Here is a 26,194-nt window from a genome sequence, read left to right as displayed (position 1 = left end):
CAGTGAAGCTGTCTTGACCTGGTCTTTTCTTAGTGGTAAGTTTTTTCATTACTAATTCTATCTCTTGTTTTAAGTCCATTCAGATTTTTTCTTTCATCTGAGTGGGTTTTAGTTCCTTCTGTATATCGTTCTAGAAATTGGTCCGTTTCATATAGGTTATCTAATCTAAGTGTTGACATACAGTTGTTTATGGTATTGCTGTATAATCCTTTTTATCTGTAAGGTCTGTAGTGATATCCTCTCTTTCATTCCTGATTTTAGTAATCTGAGTCTTCTATTTTTCTTCATCAGTTTAGCTAAAGGTTTGTCAATTTTATCTTTTTGAAGAAAGAAACAATTTTTGGTTTCATTGATTTTTCTCTATTGTTTTTGTATTTTCTATTTCACCATTTCCACTCTGCTATTGTCTTTTTTGTGTCCTGCTTGCTTTGGATTTAGTTTCTCTTCTTTTGTAGTTTCTAGAGGTACAGAGTTACATTACTGATTTGAGATATTTCTTTTTAATGACATTTATAGCTAGCTATAAATTTTTCCTCTGAGCAGTGCTTTAGCAATGTTTTAGTATATTGTATTTTCATTTTCATAGCTCCTAAATATTTTCTACTTTGTCTTGTTAATTCCTCCTTTTACCATTAGCTATTTAGAAATGTGCTATTACACTTGCAAATATTTGTGAATTCCTTGAATTTTATTCTGTTAGTGATTTGTAGTTTAATTCCACTGTTCTTAGAAAATACATACTATGTGATTTTAATCTTTTCAAATTTATTATATCTTCTGTTATGGTATAGTATATAGACTGTCTTGGGTGGATGTTCTCTAAGTGCTTGAGAAGAATGTGTATTCTGTTCTTGCTTAGTGTGTTGTAGTATAAATGTCTATTGTGTCTAGTTTTTTATAGTTTTGTTGAATTCTTCTATTTCCTTGTTAATTCAATCTAATCTAATCGTACTATTGGTTCTCAGTCTAATTGTACTATTGGTTTTAAATTATAGGATTATCTTACAAATACTTTGAACGCAGCTTATCTGACAATTCTGTTTCAAACTCAACTGTTAAGGCTGAGGGACCATTATATGGTGACTAAAATTTCCATTGTGGTGAATATTTTGTTGTAAATGTGTAGTTCTTCTGTAACTATTTGTCGTAGCTCGTCTTTGGTCATAAACATAAATCTTTGTGTGCCAGAAACTTATTTTTACACTAGGGGTGTTGTAAAAAGCGAACCAGAAGATTTAGATTATATTATGTTCTTACTGAGCTCTACAAAAGTCAAATTCTTCTACTATAATCAGTATGGTGAGTGGATTATTTTTAACTTATTGGTTTCTTCCCTATGTCTGGAAAACTTTAAAACAAAATTTAAATTTTATGAAAATGAAGATATGTATATATTTTTTCTTGGTAGAGCGAAAAGGGTCTTGGTCAGAGAGAAGGAATTCTAGTATTGTTGGCAGACGATCACTTGAAAGGACAACAAGTGGAGATGATGCTTGTAATTTGACCAGCTTTCGACCAGCTACTCTCACAGTGACTAATTTCTTTAAGCAGGTATTGTTCTGACATGTAGGAATTGTGGGGGAATGTTTGTACACAAGTTTCTTTTAGTTTCGGAAAAGTAGTAATTGTACTGTACCTGTACATCAGTGTGATTTCAATAAATTTAAAAAACTTTAAGAATAACAATAAAAATCACTATAAGAGTAGAAAATAATTTATATTGTACCTGTTTTATTTTTATATTTATTTAAATGTTGACCTTAAGTGATAATACATCAAAATCAATCTTACACACTTATATTCTATTTCTCAATTGTAATAGAGTAATCTTTTCTTAAATATTAATGGTTTATTACTTTTCTTAGAGGTATATGGAATAGAACTTTCAAGTCCTAGTAATGCTAGAATGAGGTCAGTGTTATTTTTACAAATGAATTTATAGACACAAGAGGTTCTTGATCAAACATTTTATTATTTGTAAATCTATTCCCTCCACTTCACATAATGAGTCAAATCAGTGTTTTTCAAATGCCAGTCATGACTTATTAGTGATAATGGAAATCAGCTTATTAGACAATACTTAGCTGATGGGGGGAAAACTCCTAAAATAGTAGTAGAGTAGAAAAAAATAATAGTTCATTGTACATGGTAAGGTTAAATATTGCTTCAGGAAAGCTTTTATCCTCCAGTTTTTGTGTGAGTGCATGCATGTGTATATTTGTATACTGTATTTTGGTGTAAAATAGATTTTATACTGTGAATCAAAGTTAGAAAATTTTGAAATTCTTTGTGGTGAGTGACCAGATGACTAGAACCATATAAGAATGGGGAGAAAACTTGTACTCACTCATGTAACAAACTGAAAAAATGTACCATCCAAGTGTTTTTGGAGCAGATTGAAGGAAATGCTAAGAATTGTCATTGTCTCAAAATTACTTTTTCTGGGATGTTATTCTGAGTAAGAGGATGCAATCCCAGCTTAGTGACACCTCGTAACTTGAGAAAGCAAGAACTGATAGCAGAATGTGCTTTGAATTGATAGATAGAAATCTACTTGAAGCCCTCTTCACTGTTACATGTCAGTACTATTCATAGGCAGCTGCTCTAAGAGACTCTAATGGGAAAAAAAGCAAGTGATAAGTGTCTGAAGTGGTAACAGTCTTTTTATTATGGATAATAGTAAGAGAAAAAGTCTGGAGAAGGCCACACTTGGATAAAGTGATAGATCAGATATAGCTATAGAAATGAGGCAATAGATTTACTATAATGACACAACCTTGTAGGTATGACACTTCACACTCCACTTCTCCAGCTGCTACATCACTTCTGCTCCTGTTTCCACAGCTCTCTATTCATTCTGTAGCCTGCTATATATTGTTGAACTGGTATACTGTAAATTTAAATCAACAGGCCATCCACTTTCTCCCTGTGTTTTTTAAATATTCACCATGGCACTGCTTTGAATGCTGGTAACTGGAAAATAGTTCAAAGTGATTATAAAAACTTAAAAATAAATGGTTGTTGGACATAATGGAGCAATGCAAAATGTTTACACTGTGTTTTGTACAGCACAGTATTAAAAAAATTTTTTGAACCGTGAGCATCAACTGTTTTATCTCCTCAAATTCCTTTTTACCAGAGCATGAACTGTTTTCATAAGTATTTTTAAATAGATGGAAAATTATATTTCAGACAAATGCAAATTAAGTAAGAACAGACACTATAATTTTAATAAAGTAGAATTCAAGGCACAAGTTTCCCATAAATGAGACTCAGAAGGCAGTTTTTTTTTCAATTTATGAGAGATTGCTATCTATAATTGGGATATGGTAATCATGAGTATTTATATACAGATTTGAAATGTGTTAAACCAGAATTATTAGAAATACATGGATATTTAAAAACAAAATCAAACTCACACAGTAGTTGTAAGGACATTTGTTCTATTTGGTGACAAGAATACAAGCTATCTATTGCTTTAGTAGTGCACCATAGTACACAAGCAATGTAGAGGAAGAGGTGTCAGCTAGAAGGCTCCAGTGAACTAGGCTTATTCACATATTTAGAGGTTGGCTGGGATCAGCTGATAAAGACTGACTTCTGCTGGGAAGAATGAAATGACTCAGCTCTGTTCCATGTCTCTCAACTTCTACTCTTATCTTCTAACAGGCCAGCTTGGTTATGTTCTTATAGCAGTGGCAGCAAATTAAGAGACAAGGCAAGCTAAATTGTGCAAATGCTTTTCAAGTCTTTGTTTTCGTCATATTTGTTTATTGGCAAAGCAAGACACGTGGCCATAATAGGGAGGGAATTGTATCTCATTTACCAAAAGGCATGGAAACAGGTAGTCAGGAATGGAGTCCAGTAATATAATTTCAGAGGTTAAGTAGACAGAAATAATTAAGTCTAGGATAATTTGAATCTATTATGAATAAGGGCCACTTAAATTGGCCCTTATTATTATCTATTATGAATGAGGGCCACTCTTTATTACTTCCATATTCAAAAGGAGAAAGTACACTGTTTAAGCAAACTGATGGAACATTTGCAATAATTCGTCATAGTAAAGTCACTGAAAAATACTTCATAAAGTAAAATTTTCTGACTATAACTCACTAAAAACTATTAAAAGTATTAAAAAGTATAACCACTTAGAAATTAAAAATAATTTTTTTACATAATGGGATAAAAGAAGACCAATTCTGTACCCTGTTTACAATATAATAATTAACAAATGGGACATGGCTCAAAGTAAGTTCACATTAATAAAGTAGTCTTAAATATATTCATTACCAACCTGATACAATGACTCATGCTTGTAATCTCAGCACTTTGGGAGGCTGAGGTGGGAGGATAGCTGAGCTCAGGAGTTTGAGGCTGTAGTGAGCTATGATTGCACCACTGTACTCCAGCCATGGTGACAAAGCCAGACTCTGTCTCGCAAAAAAGTGTGTGTGTGTGTATGTATATATATATATTCATTAGCACATAAGAGAAAAGGACAATATATGAAATATGTACAAAAACAATAAAATGTCAAAGCGGCAGATTGGTTTAATAAAATCTACAGACTGACCCTTCAATAAAAGAATAAAACCAACCCCTAGCTAGGTTAATTGTAGGAAAAAAAATACTAATATTAAGTTGAAAATTTTATATTCGATATGATTCTTTGTGTGTGTGTTTATGTTTCTCTTTCCCATTGATTGAGGCCCTTTCAGAGTTTTCTTTCTGGTCTTAGAATTAGGATAGTTGTGCTTTTCCTTAACAGTATTTTTGTTGTTGTTTATTCCTTTTTTTTTTTTTTTAATCGATGCTGCAAATTTTGCATTTGAGAAATTAGGTGGTATAAAGTTGAAAAGACAGATATGAACTCAAGTGTAACAAATTTATAAGACTCATTTTTATATTAGTCTGCTTTTTGGTTTTATGGCTATATTATCTTTTCTATTTTTCATCTATCTTTAACTCATATTGGTTTTTAGGGTATTTCTGTGATACCTTATAGGCATAGATAACAGACTATAAATAAATACGTTAAGAAAAAGATAATAGTATTATAAATCTTAGTAAAATTTGAAAGCATAAAAATAAGGGTAATAAGTTGTATGATATTTATTTATAATTATGTTAATTTTATTTTTTATTCTGGTTACATTGTTGGCCAAAGGGCATGCTTATTATCAAACAATTTAAATTTATTTTCCATCTACTGTATTTGTTTATCAAATACTTTTCCCACTATCTTTGAAATCAGGAAGGAGACCGCTTAAGTGATGAAGATCTATACAAATTCCTTGCTGATATGAGAAGGCCATCTTCTGTCTTACGGCGACTAAGGCCTATTACAGGTATTTTAAAATTTTGAATAGAAATGATTACAACTTAAATTATTATCACTAATGTGTTATATTGCTTTTAATTATGTATTCCTTTTTTTCCTTATCTGGCCTATACCTTTTTCTATGCTCAGTACCTGTCAGTCTTCTTCATCTCATTAATGAACACATGTTATAACAGTTTGGATGAATGATTTGGTACCTTTGATACTTTGAGGACAGTAGTCCCACCTTATCTGTGGTTTTACCGTTCTCAGTTTCAGTTACTTGTGGTCAACTGTGGTGTAAAAATATTAAGATATTTTGAGAGAGAGTGAGAAAGAGACCACACTTACATAACTTCTTATAGTGTTATAATTACTCTATTAATTATTAATCTCTTACTGTGTCTGATTTATAAATTAAACTTCATTATGGGCATGTATGCATAGGAAAAAACAGTATATATAGGGTTCAATGCTATCTACAGGTTTCAGACATCTGCTTGTGGTGTTAGAATGTATCCCTCATGGATGAAGGGGAATTACTATACTAAAATCAGAATATCATGGCTTAAAGTTGTTTTCTAGAGCGAAAAAACTCACATGGAATGGTAAATATTCAAAAATAGATTCACATCATGGTCAGAGCAAACCATTCCAGAGTAAAAATGTTGTGAAGTCTGCTAAGTCAAAATTAAACCATTTAAACTTTGGAATGTTGGCTTGTTTTTATGTTAGATCCCTCCCTCTGTTTTCCTTTTCGTTTTTTAAAACTTATTCCTTCATTTTCTTTCATTTATTCTATAAGAATTTATTATTTTATATGCACTTATGTCTGTATTAGTAATATTTGAGACTTTGTAAAATGAATTGACTTAGACTTCTGAGATGATAGTAATTTGGTTTCTGCAGTATTCTCCCCACACTTCTTGCAAAAAAATAAGGTCTAAAGCCATCCAAAAAACATTTGTAACATGAAGTGTTTGTATATCATGTTTACATTGTTTTTATGATATATTTTAATATGCAGCTCAGCTGAAGATAGATATTTCTCCTGCACCTGAAAATCCCCATTATTGCCTAACCCCAGAGCTGCTTCAAGTGAAGCTTTACCCTGACAGTAGAGTTAGACCTACCAGAGAAATTTTAGAGTTTCCTGCCAGGGATGTTTATGTTCCAAACACTACTTACAGGTAAGAGATTTTAATCTTGGAGAATTCTGAGATAATATACTGTATATTCTGATATTAAAGTAGAACTAGAATGAAACTCCCCAAAAATCTTATGTAGCTTTGTTACTGACTCCATCTTTTACTGCACAATTTTATGAGTAGCTGTCATGTATTGCCTTTACTTTGTGCTTGGTATAATGTTATTAATAATTACCTTACATGCATTATCTTATTTAATCTTTATGTTATGATGTGGGTTCTACTTTCATGTTAGAGATGAGTAAACTAAGGGATAGAGAGATTAAAAATTTTGCTGAGTATCATATTTTAGTGTGGTGATGCTAGGATTTGATTCCTGGGCTGTTAGGTTAAAACATTTGAACTTCTAATTACTATATTTCCTGAAATATTTTTAGTAGCAGAATCTAGCATTACACATGAATCAAATTTATATGCCTGAATTATGTTCTAACAATTAATAATATTTGTTGAATATATACCACCTAAAGGATACTTGATGCGAAGTTGTTTGATATAACTTTCCAGGATGAACACTATACAACCCCAGGTGTACCATTTGCATATACTCCTTATGAATGATGATCTCTTTATCTATGAATATTGAGACCAGGACTTGACATGTCTGTTAAGATGGTCCTACAGGCAGCTCAGACATAAGATTCTAAAATAGGACTTCAAATTTTGTTCCAGACATTCCCATCCTAGTATACTTCACCACCATTTACTAAGTTCCTGAGGGAAATATTTTTGGAATCATAATGGTTTCATTCCTTTCCCTACCTCTCACATTTATTCAGTCAACAAATTATGTAGGCTCTACTTTCAACATGTATCCTGAATCCAATACTTCTTACCATTTCCACCTTTTAAAAATTCTAGTCTAAGTCACCATCTAGATCAGGACTGTCAAATAGAAATATAATGAGAACCACATTAATAATTTAAAATTTTATAGTTGCTACATTTAAAAAAAGAGACTGGTAAAATTAATTTTAATCATGTTATTTAACCTAAAATATCTAAAATATTTTAATATGTAATAAATGTAAAAACTTATTGAAATATTTTACTTTTTCTCTCTTACTATAAATCTTCAAAGTCTGATGTGTATTTTATACTGAAAGTATATTTTGGTTCAGATAAGCCATATTTCAAATGCTTAGTAGCCACATGGGGCTAAAGGATACCAAATTGGATAACTGCTGATCTCAAATTTTGCTATACCTTTCTAATTTTGTCATCTTTTTCTGCTCCTATCTCAGTCAGTTCTCAACATTGCAGCCAGAGAAATCTTTAAAAGTTGTAAGTCAGATCATTCATTCCTTTGTCTAAAACCCTCCAGTGGCTTCCATTACAAGTAGAAAAATAATTAATTTTTTATTATAGTCTGTAAGACTCTACATGATTTCGCTCATTTTCTACATCATTTGGCTTATTTTTAGTGTTATTACTAAAACTCTCTATAAAGACTTTTTTGCAGGACAGTGAAATACATCACATGATCAGTTGTTTCCCCTTTGCAACTTCTTTGCAGAGGAAGTTTTCTAGGCTTTTTAGAAATATTTTTCATCGAAATGAATTGATTTTAGATTAGAATTTTGCATAAATTTATGTTGTTTAATATATAGCTTGTAAGGAATTCCTGTAAAGTCCTTTAACCTGTTACCAGACATTAATAAATTGTGATACAGATGTCAAGATTACTAATTAAGTTTGTTAGTTCATGAAGATGATCATAGTACTCTGCTCATAATGTATTACCAGTGAGAGCTGTTGAAGCAAGAAGGATGCATTATTTTGTTTAAGTAAGAGAGTAAGAATTTTCTAATATAAGGGTGTCCTTAGGGAAATAAAGAAAGTTAGATACTACAAGAAAATATAGGAGTAGAACTGTGATTAGTATATTTTGTTGACTTTTTTCCAGTTGTTACTTTTTTGCCAAATAGAGTTTTTCTCTTTTTAAAAAGATACAATGATTATAAAATTGACTGTGCCCTTTTAAAAATAATCTTCAAATTACATAAAGAAGTAATAATTTTTATGATACTTAAAATGGTATGATTATATGTGTAGCTTATGAAAAATTGGGAGATGGGTTTCTGTAACCAATATTTTATAATTATATTTCATTTTAGGAATTACAGTAAATCCTCACTTAATATCATTGATAGGTCCTTGAAAACTACAACTTTAAGCGAAATGATATATAATGAAACTAATTTGTTTTTTCTTATCAGTGTTGTATGGAAATGTTACACAAAACAATATTATTTGAGGACCTGCTATAGTTTGTTTCCTAAAATCATGGTTTCTAACAACTTATTCACAACATTAAGTGAGGATTTATTGTATTTAAAACTGAGGAATGACTGGATTTTCTCCTTTGAACATAGGAATAATAAAAGTACCTATATCTTAGAAATTTGTGAGCATAAATTCATATAAAATGAAGTTCCTGGCACATATTAAATGCTCAATAGAAGTTAGTCATTGTTATCATTGGCTTTATTAGATTACATTTACTCATGTATTACACAACTTGAGAGAGATTGGCTTAAAAAGCATGAAGATATTGGGCTTTTGGAGTATAATTGGATACGAGAATGGTTTCAAAAGGGAGGTTATCAAAGTCAATATTGGTTTGCTTTGTATTATTATTTAGACCATCAATGTCCACGAGACCTGAAAATCAAATCATGTAGGTTGCTTATTCTACTTAATACTGTTAGAAAAATTTAGTCTCATGGACAGCTAATATGTTTATGAATTTATGATTTCTTAAACAAACAAACAAAAACCTTTAACAGATCTGGAAAACCTAGGAGAGAGAAATAATTTTGGAATGATAAAAGAGGTGGTATGACCTCAACAGATAAGAGCTTACAGTTATCATCAATAATTTACAGAAAGTTCAATAAATATTTGCTAACTGAATGGTTGTGCTGAATCATGATAATAGTTATCTTCTAACTCATTTGGATTCTTTTTGCCTTCTCAGGAATGTTTTAGGATGAGCTATAATTTCTGGCAATAAACACCAGTGGTCATTATACAGGTCTTTGTTGTGCATCTTCCCAGTAAATAACGTTAAAAAAGAAAATAAAGTTGATGGCAGGGCTCTTTATAGTTTATACATGGTCATTATCTCATTAATTCTGCATAGCAGCCTGCACAGAACCAATATGATTTTCCCTGTTTTACAGATGACAAAGATGAAGTTCCAGAGGTTTCAAATTTACATCTGAGAAAACTAGGAATTTAAGCATTTTTATTGTGGGTTTTCAGAAAATATTAACACATTGTATTTAGTTTTAGTAAGAAACTTGAGAGAATTGTAAAGGATCTCATGGGGTAAAAAAGATAAAAACTTACTGTCTGAATAGAGAGATAATTAATGAATCTTATTGAAAAGGAAGCATTTGACTGAGGTGAGAAACCATAGGAAAAAGAACTATGTTCTGAAAGTGACAGATTTCCTCTTAGTTAACAGTTTTCACTTCCAATTTTTATGTTCATTATCAGACAATTTAGAGAAAGCTATCTAAAAGGGACATAATTTATTTGTATTGTATAGATTTTTTAAAAAATATACTTTTAAAGACATTGTTGGGACTTCTTAAAGACTTAATAAAATCTATTAAGCTATATCTAAAGTTAGAGATTTTCACATTTAAATAAACTCTTCTCTGGAAGGCCGAGGTGGGAGGATCGCTCAAGGTCAGGAGTTTGAGACCAGCCTGGGCAAGATCGAGACCTAGTCTCTACTAAAAATAGAAAGAAATTAATTGGACAACTACAAATATATAGAAAAAATTAGTCAGGCATGGTGGTGCATGCCTGTAGTCCCAGCTACTTGGGAGCTGAGGCAGGAAGATCGCTTGAGCCCAGGAGTTTGAGGTTGCTGTGAGCTAGGGCAACAGAATGAGACTCTGTCTCAAAACAAACAAACAAATAAATAAATAACAAACTCTTATCATTTTTTTTCCTACACATGGCTGGTCACTTATGTACTTACATAGGGTTAACCCAGGAGGAAGCTTTTCAGATTCTTTTCAAATTCTCCATAGGGTAAATGAGGATACACAGATTAAGATCCTTTCAAGCAATCAGGAAATGAATGAATGACAGATGTCTTTTTTGCACTAAACAAGTGGAGTTTACTTAAAATGCTTGGTTTATCAAGGAAATACGTATGTTATTGTAGCATCCTAAAGAAAAAAAAGTACTAGTGCAGTTGTTACATTAAGCAAACCAAATAAAGAGCCCTTTCTTATTGGTGGGAAAAAAAGTCCTTTATTGAATATCTGAAATCATCTGAAAGTTAGGTAATAGATTGGGTACAGTGTTACTTTTATTCCAAATTGTTACTTGATCACCACTGTTGGATTTGAATTGTAATAGAACACAGTACCCCTAATTTAGCAAATGCTTATGTGTTTTATTGACATCAGTTTTTAAGAGTTATGTCCACAGTACACATGATATTGGTGGGATTGTTAGAGTTAGCCTCTTTCCTAAAAATAGCTTTAGTTGTACTGTTGAACATTTGTATCTTTATTTTTTTATCCAGTATTTTTGAAAGATTGTATCTGGCAAATATAATGTTACTAAGAATGTAAGAATAAATGCAGTGGTTTAGACCTGGTAATTATTAGTGTGAAAAACAAAATGAAAGGATATCAATCTGGACTTTAGGAGTTAGGAATATGCTCCATACTATCTCTTAATAATCCTTATAATTCTGTTATCTCTGAACTAATCTGACTATAGTTTTAAACTTTTTATTATGGAAAATTACAAACATACATTAAGGTAAAGCAAACAGTATTAATTAACTTCCCATTGTCATTCTTGTTTTATCTATTGCTTATTCCCCCACCCCTTTGTTACTACTTTTTGAAGCTAAGTCTAGGTATCATTTTGCTTATAAATCCATCAACATGTATCTTTAACAGGTAAAGACTTTAAAAAATTAGCCACAATAAGAAAATGTTTTATGATCTCTTCATAATTTTACCTTTACCAGTTTTTTTCTTAAGGTGTTTAATAAGCTTATTGTACACTGATAACATGTTTTTCCTAAATTTTGTTTCTAGGAACAGCTTGTCCAGTCAGACCAAGTAAATGTATACTGTTTATGTTTTGATATGAGAGCCATGTATTAATAATTCGCATTTCTTAAACGAGTTTATTATAGTAGACCTCCTTTTGAAGTTGGGTTCCTGAGTTTTTGTGTGCCATGGTAACTTGTGGCAGTCTTGTGAATCCTATCAGCCTCTTTTTTGGAATATAGGTTGAGCATCCCAAATCCAAAACTCCAGAATCCAAAATGCTCTAAAATCTGAAACGGCTACCAACATGATGCTCAAAGGAAAGGGTCATTAGAGCATTTCAGATTTTGGATTTTCAGATTTGAGATGCTCAACCATAAGTTTAATGCAAATATTCTAAAATCCAAAAAATATCTGACATCTGAAAGATTTCTGGTCCCAAGCATTTTGGATAAGGGACATCAACTTGTAATGTTTTTAAATGCATAAACTAAAATATATTGGATTACAAAGGAAATCACTTACATTGAATTAAAATTATCAAAATATTAAAGTGATATTTCTTTATTAATGAATTATATAATAGGATTTAGCCTCAAATCTGAAAGCAATTATATTTTTTAAATAGTAAAAAACAATATTTTGAGGTATCTGCAATAGTTGTAATATAAAAATATGTACGGCTTCTATTAATGACAGCATTTCATATACTGGAATCCTGCTGTTGTTAGTTTTCTACATTCATAATTTAAGGAAGTACAATTTTCAGCTGAATGTTACTGAAAATTAAGGAGCATATTTTTTCCATTCAAGTTTATGATCCCCTTCTTTAGAGAGAAGAGGTCTGTGTTTTTGTTTTTATTTTTTGTGTTCATAGATGTCTTTGTTTTTATTTTTAGTGTTCATAGATGTCTCAAGCAGCTGCCACATATTGTGCTATTTTGGTTTTGCCCTAGATATACCACTTTGACTTTCATTCTATCTAATTGGTCCTAGTTTATTTTATCTATAAAAATTCTTGAGTTGAGACCTCTGTTTCCTGACATTTCAGCACAGCCACCCTGGAGTTTTTAGTTCAGGGCTTGCATCTGAGGTGATGGAATGTTATCTCAGACTCTCAGGGGAAAGAGTAAAGTTCAGAAGCAGGAGCAGACTGAAAAGAGCAGTTTTGTTTCTATCCTGAGAATTAGAGTATTTTTTAATTAGGAGCATTTGTACAGATTATTTACTTAAAGGAATGTGAAGAGTGATTCCCAAGATCCAGTCTTTAAAGGTATATATGTTTATTTAGAACTTGATAGTTCATAAAACTACTCAGATATATTATCTGACTTGATTACAACCCTATGAAGTAGATTTGGCAGGGTTATTATTATTCCCATCTGTTGGGTATGGAAACTGAGGCTTGGTTCCTTATTGGAAGGTAAACATCTATAACCTTACATTTTTAAGCTTGTAATTTATTACTCTTTCAAATAGACCTAATCATTTTATTAGGTGTATGACTATTCTTAGAGTTAAACATGAATTCAGAAAAATAGCTTTTATGTTTTATATGGAATGCTTAATTACATTTTGCCTTTCCTAAAATGTCATTAAAATTTCATTTTAAAAAAGCTTATTATGGGAGATTGTTAGTCCTACTTTCATGACCTTGAACTGCACATTTCACAGCAATTGAGTAATTTTGCCCTAGTTGGTTTGCCATGAGAATACTTTGGACTTTGATAAAAGAGGCAATTGTTTGCTCACTTTCTTTTCAGTTTTTAAAATTGCTGTGTTGGATAATCACAGTAAGTACATGCATAAATTTAGTGTGTGTGGTTGTTAGTGATGGGGAAAAAAAGCACAAGGAAATTTGATTATCCTATAACAGAAGGTAGAATATATATGAATAAATATTTGGAATAGGTTTTGTAAAGGAGGCAGATAGTAGATGCTTAGTTAATATTCATTAATGAATACCTTTTTTTATTAATGAGTGAGTTAATTGACTTCCATGAGTTATGCTATTAGGAAGAAAATGTTAGCATCAAAACATGTTGATTCTAGGATAATAGAGTATGTAAATAGACTATATTACAGTAGGTGACCCTGAAATGAGAAATTGTATATTTGCTTTCAGTAAAATTCATACTAGTTCTGAGTAAACTTTGGTATAGAAATTTCCTTATAATTCACTAAAATTAAGTAGATTGGCTGTCTTTGGTGCTCTTGGAGTTTTTATTGTTATTTTTCAGAATTTTTATTATTATGATTTGCCAGGTTTACTTTTCTGTGTTTTCTTCATTTACTAAGTGCCATTTGAGGGGTATAGACTGTGATGCTGCATGCTTTCAGAGGATGGAGCTGTCATTTTACTAGGATATTTGTGGAAGAAGTGAGATATTTGCATCTTGAAATATAATAGGACCAAGCCAATCAGAAAGGTGTGGAGAGGCATTCTAAACAAATAAATACATTAAGAAAGTATAGAGGGGATGTTTTGATTAGAGCACAGGGTTTGTCTTGCAGAAAAAATGGGTAAAGAGGTAATTTGGGGTCAGATTATAGGAACTCTTGATACCTGAAAGGGATTTAGATTTTGTTCTCTAGGCCTATGTTATTCTAATGGGAGTATACATTTTTCTCAGGGCAACTATATGGGATATGCAACTCCACAGAATAAATATATATATCTAATAGGAGCATCACTTTTTAGAAGATTTAGGGGTAAAATAAATATCTTTATATGAAGATATTAATGGATTTATGAAGTATAAAATAAAATCTACATGCAATTTTAAGATATGATTCTAAGATTGATGGTAAGATTCCAGTAAGATTCTAAAGGAAATTTGTGCTTCTAGAAAGCCAGTTTATCCTATAAAGATATGTTTTCCTTATCTTCAGCTGTTACACCTCTTCAATAGACAAGCTTGAAAGATAAAGATCAAAGTAGTATGCAGGCATTACAAATTTGTTTTAGGAAGATTGATGGGGAGAGAGAAATAAAATTAGGAGGCCAGGAGGAGACTATTTAGATAATCTAGAACTCAAGCTAAAGACAGTCCTTGGGAAGAAAACTTATCAAATTAAGAAACATTTCAAAAGAAAATTGAACTGGACTTGGTGGCTAAAAGTGGTTCATAAAGTTAAGTGAAAAGTCAGAGATGTCTTCCAGGTTCTGGGCTTCTGTGACTGGGAGCATGGTGGTGATATTAATAGAGATAAAGAAATTAAGAGGAGGGTGTGAAAGTGTCGAAAGGAATAGCAGTGGCAGTAAAGGGCTGATGAATTTGTTATTTGATATGTTGAATTTGAAAGGGACTGTAGGATACAGAAGGGAGAAATGGCAGGTAGGCCATATAAGAAGGGGAACCAGAAATAGGCCTGTGAAGAATGTGGAGATTTTGGAAATTTATTCATGGAAAATAGATGGGTCCATGATAGTTGATAGCATGTCTGAGAGTCAGAGTAGACAAGATGATTGAAAGTTATGCTTTTTGGCCAATAATACTAAATATGAGAAAGGAATAGGGTTATAAAGATGGATTCAGGTAAGGGATAATCCATGGAGAGTGTTGTAGTATTGTGAAAGCAAAATGAATGTCAAGTTTGGAAGAGGATATTGTTATTAATAAGTAATAAAGAGATTAAATGGAAGATAGACTGAGAAAAGACCATTAGATTAGACAGCTGTGAGTTAGTGGTGAAATTCAAACACTTTAAGCAAATTAGTGAGGACAGAAGGACATAATTTTGTGAACCATAAAGAAAAAACTTGTTTCTTTTTTCTACCAGAACTCTCTCTCAATCTGAGTTTTTTTTTTTTTTTTTTTTTTTTTGAGACAGAGTCTCGCTTTGTTGCCTAGGCTAGAGTGAGTGCCATGGCGTCAGCCTAGCTCACAGCAACCTCAATCTCCTGGCTCAAGCAATCCTTCTGCCTCAGCCTCCCAAGTAGCTGGGACTACAGGCATTCGCCACCATGCCCGGCTAATTTTTTTATACATATATATATTAGTTGGCCAATTAATTTCTTTCTATTTATAGTAGAGACAGGGTCTCGCTCTTGCTCAGGCTGGTTTCGAACTCCTGACCTCGAGCAATCCGCCCGCCTCGGCCTCCCAGAGAGCTAGGATTACAGGCGTGAGCCACCATGCCCGGCCTCAATCTGAGTTTTATATGAGGAAAAAAAAAATCTAATTTAGTATTCTTAAAAGGAACAAAATGAAACATTTCATATAAGAATTGTTTGTTAAAAAAAGTAAAACATATAGAGGAAGCAACTCATATATTAAGTAATGAATTATTTTGCATTTGAAAGCTTCCAATTTTGAGGGGTGGTGGTGGAAACATCCTTTTGGCATTCTGGCTCTAAAAAAGTCAGTGTTGGCCGGGTGTGGTGGTTCACGCCTGTAATCCTAGCTCTTTGGGAGGCTGAGGTGGGTGGATCACTCAAGGTCAAGAGTTCAAAACCAGCCTGAGCAAGAGCGAGACCCCCTCTCTACTATAAATAGAAAGAAATTAATTGGCCAACTAAAAATATATATAAAAATTAGCTGGGCATGATGGTGCATGCCTGTAGTTCTAGCTACTCTGGAGGCTGAGGCAGAAGGATTGCTTGAGCCCAGGAGTCTGAAGTTGCTGAGCTAGGCTGACAACACGGCACTCTAGCCTGGGTAACGGAGTAAGAACTCTGTCTTAAAAAAAAAGTCAGTGTTAATTTTGACAACTTGGGCTGTGGTTCTGAAAATTATAACCTATTCTTGCCTTTATTATTCTGTACTTTTCTGGAACAAAATATTTATGTGGGATCCATATAGATTATACATATCTTATATATGTGATATATAAAAATATATATTACATGTATATTGGATAATTGGAAATACATCATGCTGAATATTGTCAAAGGTTAGTCACTATATAACTTGGGTACCATATCCTTTAAAAACTGAGTTTAATTTAAAATTTTATTTCTTGTTGATAGTTTCTTTAAAAACTTATTTAAAAATAAATACTGACAAACGATATTATGGTAAAAATTTGTATCTAATACTTTTTTGAGATTTAGAGTTGAAATTACTTAAATTAGAAATAATAATCATACATCTATTGTGATGTCAATTAAAAACTAGAATAATCTAAATTTCTATAATTTAGGGACTGAATCTTTACTGGATTTTAAATGTACATACATGTCTGTTAGGCTATTTATTCAATAACTTGTAATAATGTTTAATTCTACTTGAAAACTTACACAAAAGTATTAGGTTCACAGCATGTCTAGGGAAATAAATTATTAAACTTTAACTTGATGCCACAAATACATTCATTTTTATGTATTCTGATAAGATCTCTTTAAAATTATTTGTTTTCACAGTATTAAATGTTAAAATGTATAAAATACATATACTATAGATAAGTTAACAAATATGTTAAGGTATAATGATATATTAAAGTCAGTATGACTTAGTAATCATGATCTTCTACTTTTTTTAAAAGACAGTGAACCTATTTTAATATAGTATTATTACTGTTTCATTTGGCTTTATAAATAAACTATATGAAACATTTACTCTGGATTATTTTGTAGCAAAATGAATCATTAGTTTCAAAATTTATATTACAGATTTTTGTATATACTCTGAATGGACTGAATTTTAGTTTTGAAATTAATAATATAGTATTAAGAACTATATAATCATTGGTCCTTTTTATTCAGGCAAGTTTAGAATTTTTTTTTTTTTTTTGAGACAGGGTCTTGCTCTGTTTCCCAAGCTGGAATACAGTGGTGTGATCATTACTAACTGTAACCTTGGACTTCTAGGCTCAAGAAATCCTCTTGCTTCAGCCGCCTTGAGTAGCTAGGACTGTAGACACATGCCACCATGCCCAGCTAATTGTTAAAGTTTTTATGGAGGTAGGGTCTTGCTGTGTTGCCCAGTTTGGTCTGAAACTCTTGGTCTCAAGCCATCCTCCTTCCTCAGCCTCCGAAAGTGTTGGGATTACAGGTGTGAACCATTGCACCTAGCCTTAAGTTTATAATTTTAACAGGAAAACTAGTTTTTAATTTAAATTATAACAATCTAAAATTGATTCCCACATCATAAAATGGTATTGTAAGAATTTTGATTGAGAAATAGAAATGGTATTTTTTGAGGTAAAGTGATATGTTTGATCTTCAATTGATAGTAACTTTAAGATAAAAAAAACTATTTCTCAAGCCTTCTCTTAAGGATTTAATACCAAATTATTAAATCACATTAATTTGGGATGAGTTTAATGTGTAATATATTGGGTTTTTAATTTGCCTCAGTTCATTCAAAGCTTTCTCAATCTGTTGGGTGGATCAACATTTTGGTTGATTTGATAGAGTATAACCTTCCATTCTGAGACTTCCAACATATTCCTCTTCTCCTCTCTGGCTTAGATTTTGTTCTTGGTTTGTTATATTTACCATTCAGATTGTTTTCTCCACATACATCATGCCACCACCAGCCTCCTAAAGGGGAGAGATATGCAATTTAATGGATACAAACTTACATGTAGTTACTATTATATTTCCCCATGAGTTTATCATCCTTCCTTATAAATATTGCAGCATTGTAGATGCATTTGTCCCAGTTTTAAATAATCTGTGTAAATCTCATGTATATGAAAATCGAACATCTGTGAAGAATTAGACATAAAGTACCTGGTTGAAGTAGAATTAACACTTTTCTTAAGATAATTAAGAGTTTTTTTTACCTATAAAGAAAATGCTTATTTGGGGTTGGGATTTTAAAGAGTTGATGTTGTATATTATAGCTAATACTGTGGGGTAGTGAAGATATGAAAATAAAGTATTGGTATCAGAAAAAAGGATACCTGAAGAACTTTCTGGACAGTTGAAGTGCCCCTTTGCTTTGTGATCCCAAGTAGAAAACACTAAATCTTTGTTTTCTGGGAGTGCATTGTGGATGTTGCCAGTAATTTCAACCAGGTGTAGTGTATAGTTGGTTTCATGATCTCCCAAGTGAAAAGAATATTCAATGTAATATTTGTTGTCTTTCCAGTCTTCCAGCTCAAATCGTAAAATGTAATTAGATTGCTTCACTATGGAGTATATCTTCTCTAGGCCCAACCAAAATTCTCCTGAAAAGAAAAGTTTCAAAAATCTGTGAATTGTTAACTACAGATTGGTCACAGATAGTTTTTTAAAGAGTGTTTTTAGTTTGTATAAGTAAATTAGTATAAAATACTTAAAATATAAAGGTATTGTAGTATACATTTATAATATTTAAATCTTTGCAGCTTTAACATTTGTATATCTGGTAATTTTCTTGTCCTTTATAATTAATTGATATCTAAAATGCTAATGAGGTAATAGAGCAACTAATACTAGGGATAGTTGTCTTCATAGCCTACTCATAGCACTTACCATTGATCAAAGCAGATAGGGCTTAATCAAAATTGTCTTTAATGATTATAATTATAAACCATTAAATTAATTAATATTAAGTATAATTAAGAACAGACATGTAATTGTGATAAATGTAATTAGTGACAGTTGTAATAGGTGTAATTGCTAACAAATATGTAATTATTTGATAATAAGTTTTATGAAGGCTGAGATTATTTCTTTCATTGCTACTTTCCCAATGCCCAGTCCATAATAGGTTCTCAATAAATATTTGTAAATTAACACGTGAATGAATGATTGGATGTAGCTACCTTACCATCAAGCCTCCCAAAACCATATTTGTAGTTCTCCCAAGTTTCATTGAAGTTTTGTGATCCATCTGCTCGTCGTTGAATTAATGTCCATGGGCTACCTGAATAAAATGAGCAAAATTCTGTATTTTTAGTAGATTGATGTTAACAGATGTAAATAATTGTTTCCTTTTTTGTTTGGTTTTAATTGGTGGCTTTGTCAGGTAGTTTATTAATGTTGTGGCAATACATTTATTTATTTATTATGGTCCCAAAAAGTTAAGTGACGAGCAACTAAAGAATTTTGTCTTAGTAAACTTATTGACAATAGTCACTTCAGATTTTTTTATAGAGAAAAGGAGAATATTGAATGAATATATAAACAAGATAAATATAAGTATTAGATTTATATTAATACTCATATATTTCATTTATACATATGTGTGTGTATACATATAGATAGATAGAGAAAAAAGTATGAGAGAGAGAATACAAACATGACAGTGTTAGTCTTGCTAATGGGTAGTGAGCAACTTGAACTGATTACTGTTTTCTCCTTAGACAGGTTTTACCTGATTTAACATCACAGTAGACATTAAAAACTTGAGCGTTGCTGGGTCTAATGGCATACATGCCACTTGTATGTTCACCTCTGTTATAAATGGTAGTACAATCAGGAGGAATGCCTAGAATCAACAAAATGTTATTACATGGGATTTAGTAATAGGAAAGATAACTTTGGAGCTTGAGATTTTACTTGCCATTTCATCAAATTGTGCAAATGTAGCTTTTTTTAGTAATGTTTATGCTAAAGCATTTTTATTAGATGGCATGTTACTTAAACAATGTAGAAATAGTTATTACCAAACTGAGTTCTTTTTAAGAAAAGTGACAAAATCAGAATTTTAAGCACATTACTATTTTTTGCTAGGTGTAGGAAGAATCTAAAGTGGCAAAAATACATGTGAAACTTAGTACGGTGCAAAAGATATATGTGGAAAGAATGAACATTACAAGGAGAAAACTAATAACAGATCTATTCTGTTAAAAAATAAAGGTCTAAAGAATATATCATTGTGTTGAAGTTTGGCTGGGAGTGAAGACTTTATTTCCCAAAGCTTTTGTTATTAAGAAAAATTTCAAGAAAACATGAAAGTGGAAAGACTTGTTGAAAAGAACACAATAATCTTTCTATCTATATTCAACAACTGTTAATATTTTGCTATATTGCTTTTATGCATACTCACATACACAAGTATGTATTTTGTTGTGCTGTTTGAAAGTAATTTGCAAACATCATGACCCTTAACTCCTTAAATATTTCAGCATCTATTTGTTAAACATGAGTTTATCTTCTTCTGTAACTGTAATACTTTTACCACATCTAAAAAACTAATAAATGTTTCATATTATCTAATAATCAAGTCCATATTTATATTTCCCTGATAGTCTTAAGAATGTTGTTTATAGATTTAAAAAGAACCCCAGGATCTAATTTAGGTTGACACATTGTATTTTGTAGATATGTCTCTTTACTCTTTTAGTCTAGAACAGGTCCTGAAAATAAGGATTTTGATAATAATATCTTCAAGAAGGAAACGCACCAAAGTGTCTTACCATCATGTTCTACATTTTTTTTTATTTCATTCAGCTGAAGAAAGGGAGTAGTTCTTGGTGCTCTTGGCTTGGAAGAAAGAGAATTTTCTGTGGGTTCTTGAATACCAGTCCTTCTGAGCTGATAAAAGAATATAAATCTACTTTTAAAAATGGTACTGAGTATACAATTAGGAGAAATCTGAGTAAGGATATCAGAAGTACAATTTATATACAGCTCATTTTTTAATTTATAGTAAGTTATTGCTTTTGATGTTAAGAGGGATAAATAATGCTATTTAGACTGTATAGATTACCCATTTTCAAGATATTTAATTAGGTACAATATTTAATAAGTTAAAAAATAGAGCAATACAAAAAACAGACATGGGTCAAAAAACAGAGCAAAGCCAAAAGCAGAGACATTGCTTTACTTAGAATATTTTACTATGTTCTTTTTATTTATATGAACAAATATGTTTAATATTCTATTCAGTAACATAGGCACATTTTATATTTAACAATTCTCAATTGCAGATCTTACTGATTCTCAGACCTGCCATAAAGACATAGCACATAAGCCGGGCGCGGTGGCTCACGCCTGTAATCCTAGCACTCTGGGAGGCTGAGGCGGGCGGATTGCTCGAGGTCAGGAGTTCGAAACCAGCCTGAGCAAGAGCAAGACCCCGTCTCTACTATAAATAGAAAGAAATTAATTGGCCAACTAATATATATAGAAAAAATTAGCCGGGCATGGTGGCACATGCCTGTAGACCCAGCCACTCAGAGGAGGCTGAGGCAGAAGGATCACTTGAGCCCAGGGGTCTGAGGTTGCTGTGAGCTAGGCTGATGCCACGGCACTCACTCTAGCCTGGGCAACAAGTGAGACTCGGTCTCAAAAAAAAAAAAAAAAAGACATAGCACATAATTTGAACAAGGCTTCTTTCTTGATAGTTTTTGACCTGTAAACATATCTGTAGATGTTATCAGGCTGGCTGGTTTATTTGCATACACTCAGTATATTTGATAATTCATTGTTAGTTTAGCAACATTTTATTTCTATTTAAAGCATGTTGAGTTTGCAATTTATTGAATGATAGCTTTTCTTGTCGATGATGAGAAAATTGGAATATATAACATCTTGCATTATTAGTGTTGGTTTTTTGATGCTGGCATAAGTGACATTTTCTAGTACCTACTTTATAAAGATCCATTGTAAAGCCCACTTGCTGAACATTAGTCTTTTCTGTTAAGTAACTGTGTGATCTTAAAGTCACTAAACTTTTTAGAGTTTTGGTTTCTGAATTTAAATATGAGGAATTTGGATCAGATGATCTCAAGCATCTTCCAACTCAGAAATTCGTTGTTTTGGTTTCATTTTATTTTTAGACAGAATATATATCATTGTATAATAGTGACATTTTGCTTTTGTGAGCAGTTTCATTTAATTGTAGTAAATCATATAATAAAAACAAATTTAGAAAAATAACCTATGTATTAAGGATATTATGGATCAAAAGCAGTTGGCGAAAACACATTTTTGGAATATTTGCATAAACTAAAGGTATTGTTTGTTTAGTGGAAATCAGTAGTAATTTTTTTATAGTTCTTGGGAACCATTTTTTACCACTTTTTCTCTGATTCTGTATTATTTTTTGACTCTCTTGAATGGTTGTTCAGGAGTATTAATAATTAATGCTTTTAAATTACTGTACTATATATGGAAATGCTTAGATTCTGACATAACTTTATTCTAAACAAGTTCCTTCCTTCCTCACTTCACCAGTTGTTTACATTGTAGATTATTTACATTGTTGGTTGTTGGCCTTTAATTATCTGGCACACAGTTTCTAATAATTCAAGTTATAAGAATCATGGCAAGTGTTTATTAACTGTACTGAATATGACATTACCTTTATTAATCCAACAGATATTTATTGAGTGCCTATTATGTGTCATTCAGTATTTTATATTCTGGGGTACAGCAATGAAAACAATGGAAAAAATCCCTATATTCATGGATTCTACATTTTAGTACAGGAATAGGTGAGATAAATAACTAAAATATACATTATATTTTCATAAATATAAGTGATAAGGGGAAAAAGTAGTTAAGGAGGTAGAAGCTTTCAGGGATGGGATTAGGTGGTTGTCATTTTTGAGCAAGTGACCTGAGAATGCTTCATTGAGAATTTTATATTTAATAAAGACCTAAAGGGAATGAAAGAGTGGGCCATACAGATACCAGGGCAAAGAGCATTCCAACTAGAAGGAACAAGGGCAAAGGCCCTGAGTCAGCAGCATGATTGATGTGTTTGAGTAACAGTGAAGAGGCTAGTGTGACTACAGTAAAGAAGATGAAGTGAGAGAGATAATGAAAGTTCAGTTCATCTGAATCTTAAGAGCCAATAAGAGAGAGATGGGGAACTATTGTGGAGTTTAGAACAAAGAGAAACATGATCTAATTTAAATGTTAATAGGATCACTTTAGCTGCTGTGAATTCATTTTTTCTCACAACAATCCTATAAGATAGTTTCTGTTATTATCTTCATAGGATATGTGAGGAAACTGAGAAACAGAAGAGTTAAGAAATTTATTCAAGGCCACACAGAAAGTTTCAGAGCCACCATTTAAACCCAGGTAGTTTATTATTTTCAGAGTCTGAAATCTTAACAATCATGCTGATGAAATTATTTTACTCATGATCCATTTAAAGCTTTTAAACAATTTTAGGGTCCAATGTTTCTATAAACCAATGTAAAAGTTTGGACATACCATTAAAATATTGACTTACCTGATTTTCTATTTCTTTTATTTGACTATGCTGTTGGTTTAATTGTTTATATTGTTCTTCCACGGTTTGGAGAAGGTCTTTGATACTGTTATCTTGCTGTTCTACAAAAGTCTGGGTATAGATTGTAGTTGGTTAAAATTTTCTTTCCTCTTTCTTTTTTGTTAGAATTTTTATTTCCTATAACACTATCACAAGCTAAATTTTTTAACTAATAGTGGATTATTAGAAAAATGAATATTGGTAATCAATTTTTCTTGTGTGCATCTTTCAAATAGTACATACTTTTGTTCTTAAAGTTTTACTTAAAATGTACTGTCTCTAAAATTTGATTTTCTGAACTTCAATTAAAAGAAAAAAACCCAGTGTATTTTAATAGGAATAAATCTTTACCATTTACTGTATTACTTTTATAAATTTTAAACATAGAAGAATAATTTTCAAATTTTAATACCTTTAACTTTTTATTTACCTCCAGTAATTTGCAATAGTATAATTATTTAGTATTCTGTAGTTTATTACCTAATTGTTATATAATTTTCACATGAAATATAAAGTTTAGTTGTTTTCATATATAATATTAGGGAAACAAAAACCAACTTTAAAATATAAAGGAAAATTTTATTTTCTGGAGATTATTTTTCTTGAGAAAAATTAAGTATTTCAACAATGCAACAAAGTATTTTAAATAGCATGTCTTCAGTTTTTTTTTTTTTGTTTTTTTTTAAGATCCACATTGAAAACATAATCATGAGCCCGCTTTGATTTCTACTTACTTTAAGTGAAGTTACTGCTGGGTGTTCCTGAGTTTCAGGTTGATTTTGAATTAAATTAGTTAATTGCTCCTCCAAATATCTCACTTTTTGTTGAAGTAGAATTTTTTCTTCTAGGAGGTTTTCAAGTTTTGAGTTGAGTTCAAGTGACATATTCTTCACTTCTTCATTTTTGACTTGTAGTTTGTATGTAGTTCTTCTCAGTTCTTTTTCTTCTTCTTTGATTTCATTGGTTTGTAGTGAGAGATCATAAAAAGACTGATCAAATATGTTAAGTTTTTGAAATATGTCATTAATTTGGCCCTTAGTCTTATGGACAAAGTCTTTAAGACCATGTCCCAACTGAAGGAGGCCATTGGCTAAAATTTTTACATCATCTAACATAGCAAATCTTGATATTGGCTCTGAAGATATAGTATCAAGTGACGAATTGTCTTGGTCAATTCTGGAAGATATAACTACAGGAACAATAAAAAGAAAGATCTTAATCATGTACATTTTTATCCTAATTTAATTTCAAGCAATTTGAAACTATTTCTTTTCTGGAGGCAGACCTAGACTTCTTAACTCTATATATACACCACTATTTGCCACATGAAATGTGAGATTGGCAGATAAATATAGTTAATAATTAAGCTGTGTTAACTTGTACTAATGTGACCTTCTTCTACATTGAGTTAAATCAATGTTAAATGAAATCAAAGAAATGAGTAACTAACTTAATAGATAATTTGAAATGGTTATTGTATTTAACTTAGCTATATTATAAACTATACTTTCAGTGTTATATTGTCTACCTGTTAAAAGCTCATTTTAATTTTTATGATTTTAAAAGAGATTTATAAGTCAAAAACTTTTGATGTGTAAATTGAATATTAAAGTTGAAGAAAAATTAATAAATTAAGTATCCATTTCTCAAACTCTATGTTAATTCTTAGGAAATAGTGACCCATTTCCCAAAAAGCCTTCTTTCTGAAGCCTTTCTTTAATCCTTCAGGTGATATTATGGCTGTCAATACTGTATTCTATAAACTAACATATATGTTCCTTATTATTTGTCACTGTAATTATTTGTTAGTATGTCTTTTTGCATCACATGTGTCTTAACCATCCTTATATATGATCACAAAATCCCATACATAATAAGTGTCATTAAAGACATTTCACTCCCTTTCTCCATTATGTTTTGTCTTTATTTCTAGGCTCTTTTCCTCATGGCCACTGAAGAAACAATAGATATTTGGTTTTCTAAGGTCAAACTAGAATTAAATCTTAAATACTTTCGATGTCTGAAACCATTTGCCCATCAGAAGTTTTTCTGAAGTTTGTGAGCTTAGTGACAATTTTGGTAATAAAATTTTAACAAAAATGTTAACAGTATTTCTAAAAATAAATGTTCCATTGGGCTTCTAACTTAGTGTTTTTTTTTTGTTTTTTTTTGAGACACAGTCTCGCTTTGTTGCCCAGGCTAGAGTGAGTGCCATGGCATCAGCCTAGCTTACAGCAACCTCAAACTCCTGGGCCCAAGCAATACTACTGCCTAAGCCTCCTGAGTAGCTGGGACTACAGGCATGCTCCACCATGCCTGGCTAATTTTTTCTATATATATTAGTTGGGAAATTAATTTCTTTCTACTTATAGTAGAGACGGGGTCTCACTCTTCTCAAGCTGGTTTTGAACTCCTGACCTCGAGCAATCCGCCCGCCTCAGCCTCCCAGAGTGCTTAACTTAGTGTTAAAAGGAAAAATACTAAATGCTTAAATTAAGTATGTGATTATATTTATTGAGTTAACTT

The 26,194-nt window shown here is 31.5% G+C and overlaps 2 protein-coding genes across 10 annotated transcripts in view; one reads left to right on the top strand and one right to left on the bottom strand.

The window, feature by feature from the left end:
- The window catches only part of DOCK7 (dedicator of cytokinesis 7), a 203,895-nt gene that overhangs the window by 54,564 nt on the left and 123,137 nt on the right, over window positions 1-26,194 (top strand). For all 8 annotated transcript variants that reach the window (XM_012767100.2, XM_012767098.2, XM_075998923.1 and 5 more), the window contains exons 12-14: window positions 1,409-1,551; window positions 5,258-5,351; window positions 6,351-6,513. In XM_012767100.2, the coding sequence (XP_012622554.2) occupies window positions 1,409-1,551; window positions 5,258-5,351; window positions 6,351-6,513 (400 nt within the window). The remainder of the gene's footprint in view (window positions 1-1,408; window positions 1,552-5,257; window positions 5,352-6,350; window positions 6,514-26,194) is intronic.
- ANGPTL3 (angiopoietin like 3) lies at window positions 17,776-24,971 on the bottom strand. 2 transcript variants are annotated; one of them, XM_012767104.2, is made up of 7 exons: window positions 24,403-24,970; window positions 23,630-23,740; window positions 20,859-20,976; window positions 19,814-19,927; window positions 19,268-19,363; window positions 18,417-18,683; window positions 17,776-18,051 (listed from the first exon to the last, which is right to left on the bottom strand). In XM_012767104.2, the coding sequence occupies exons 1-7, from the start codon at window positions 24,895-24,897 to the stop codon at window positions 17,882-17,884; spliced, it is 1,371 nt and encodes a 456-aa protein (XP_012622558.2). In that variant the 5' UTR covers window positions 24,898-24,970; the 3' UTR covers window positions 17,776-17,881. The 2 variants fall into 2 exon arrangements, with proteins under 2 accessions (XP_012622558.2, XP_075855068.1); XM_075998953.1 differs by lacking the exon at window positions 19,814-19,927 and having other exon boundaries at window positions 24,403-24,971.

The sequence above is a fragment of the Microcebus murinus genome, chromosome 2 (genome assembly GCF_040939455.1).
Source record: "Microcebus murinus isolate Inina chromosome 2, M.murinus_Inina_mat1.0, whole genome shotgun sequence".
Classification (NCBI taxonomy): Eukaryota; Metazoa; Chordata; class Mammalia; order Primates; family Cheirogaleidae; genus Microcebus; species Microcebus murinus.
This window is presented reverse-complemented; position numbering and strand designations above follow the sequence as displayed.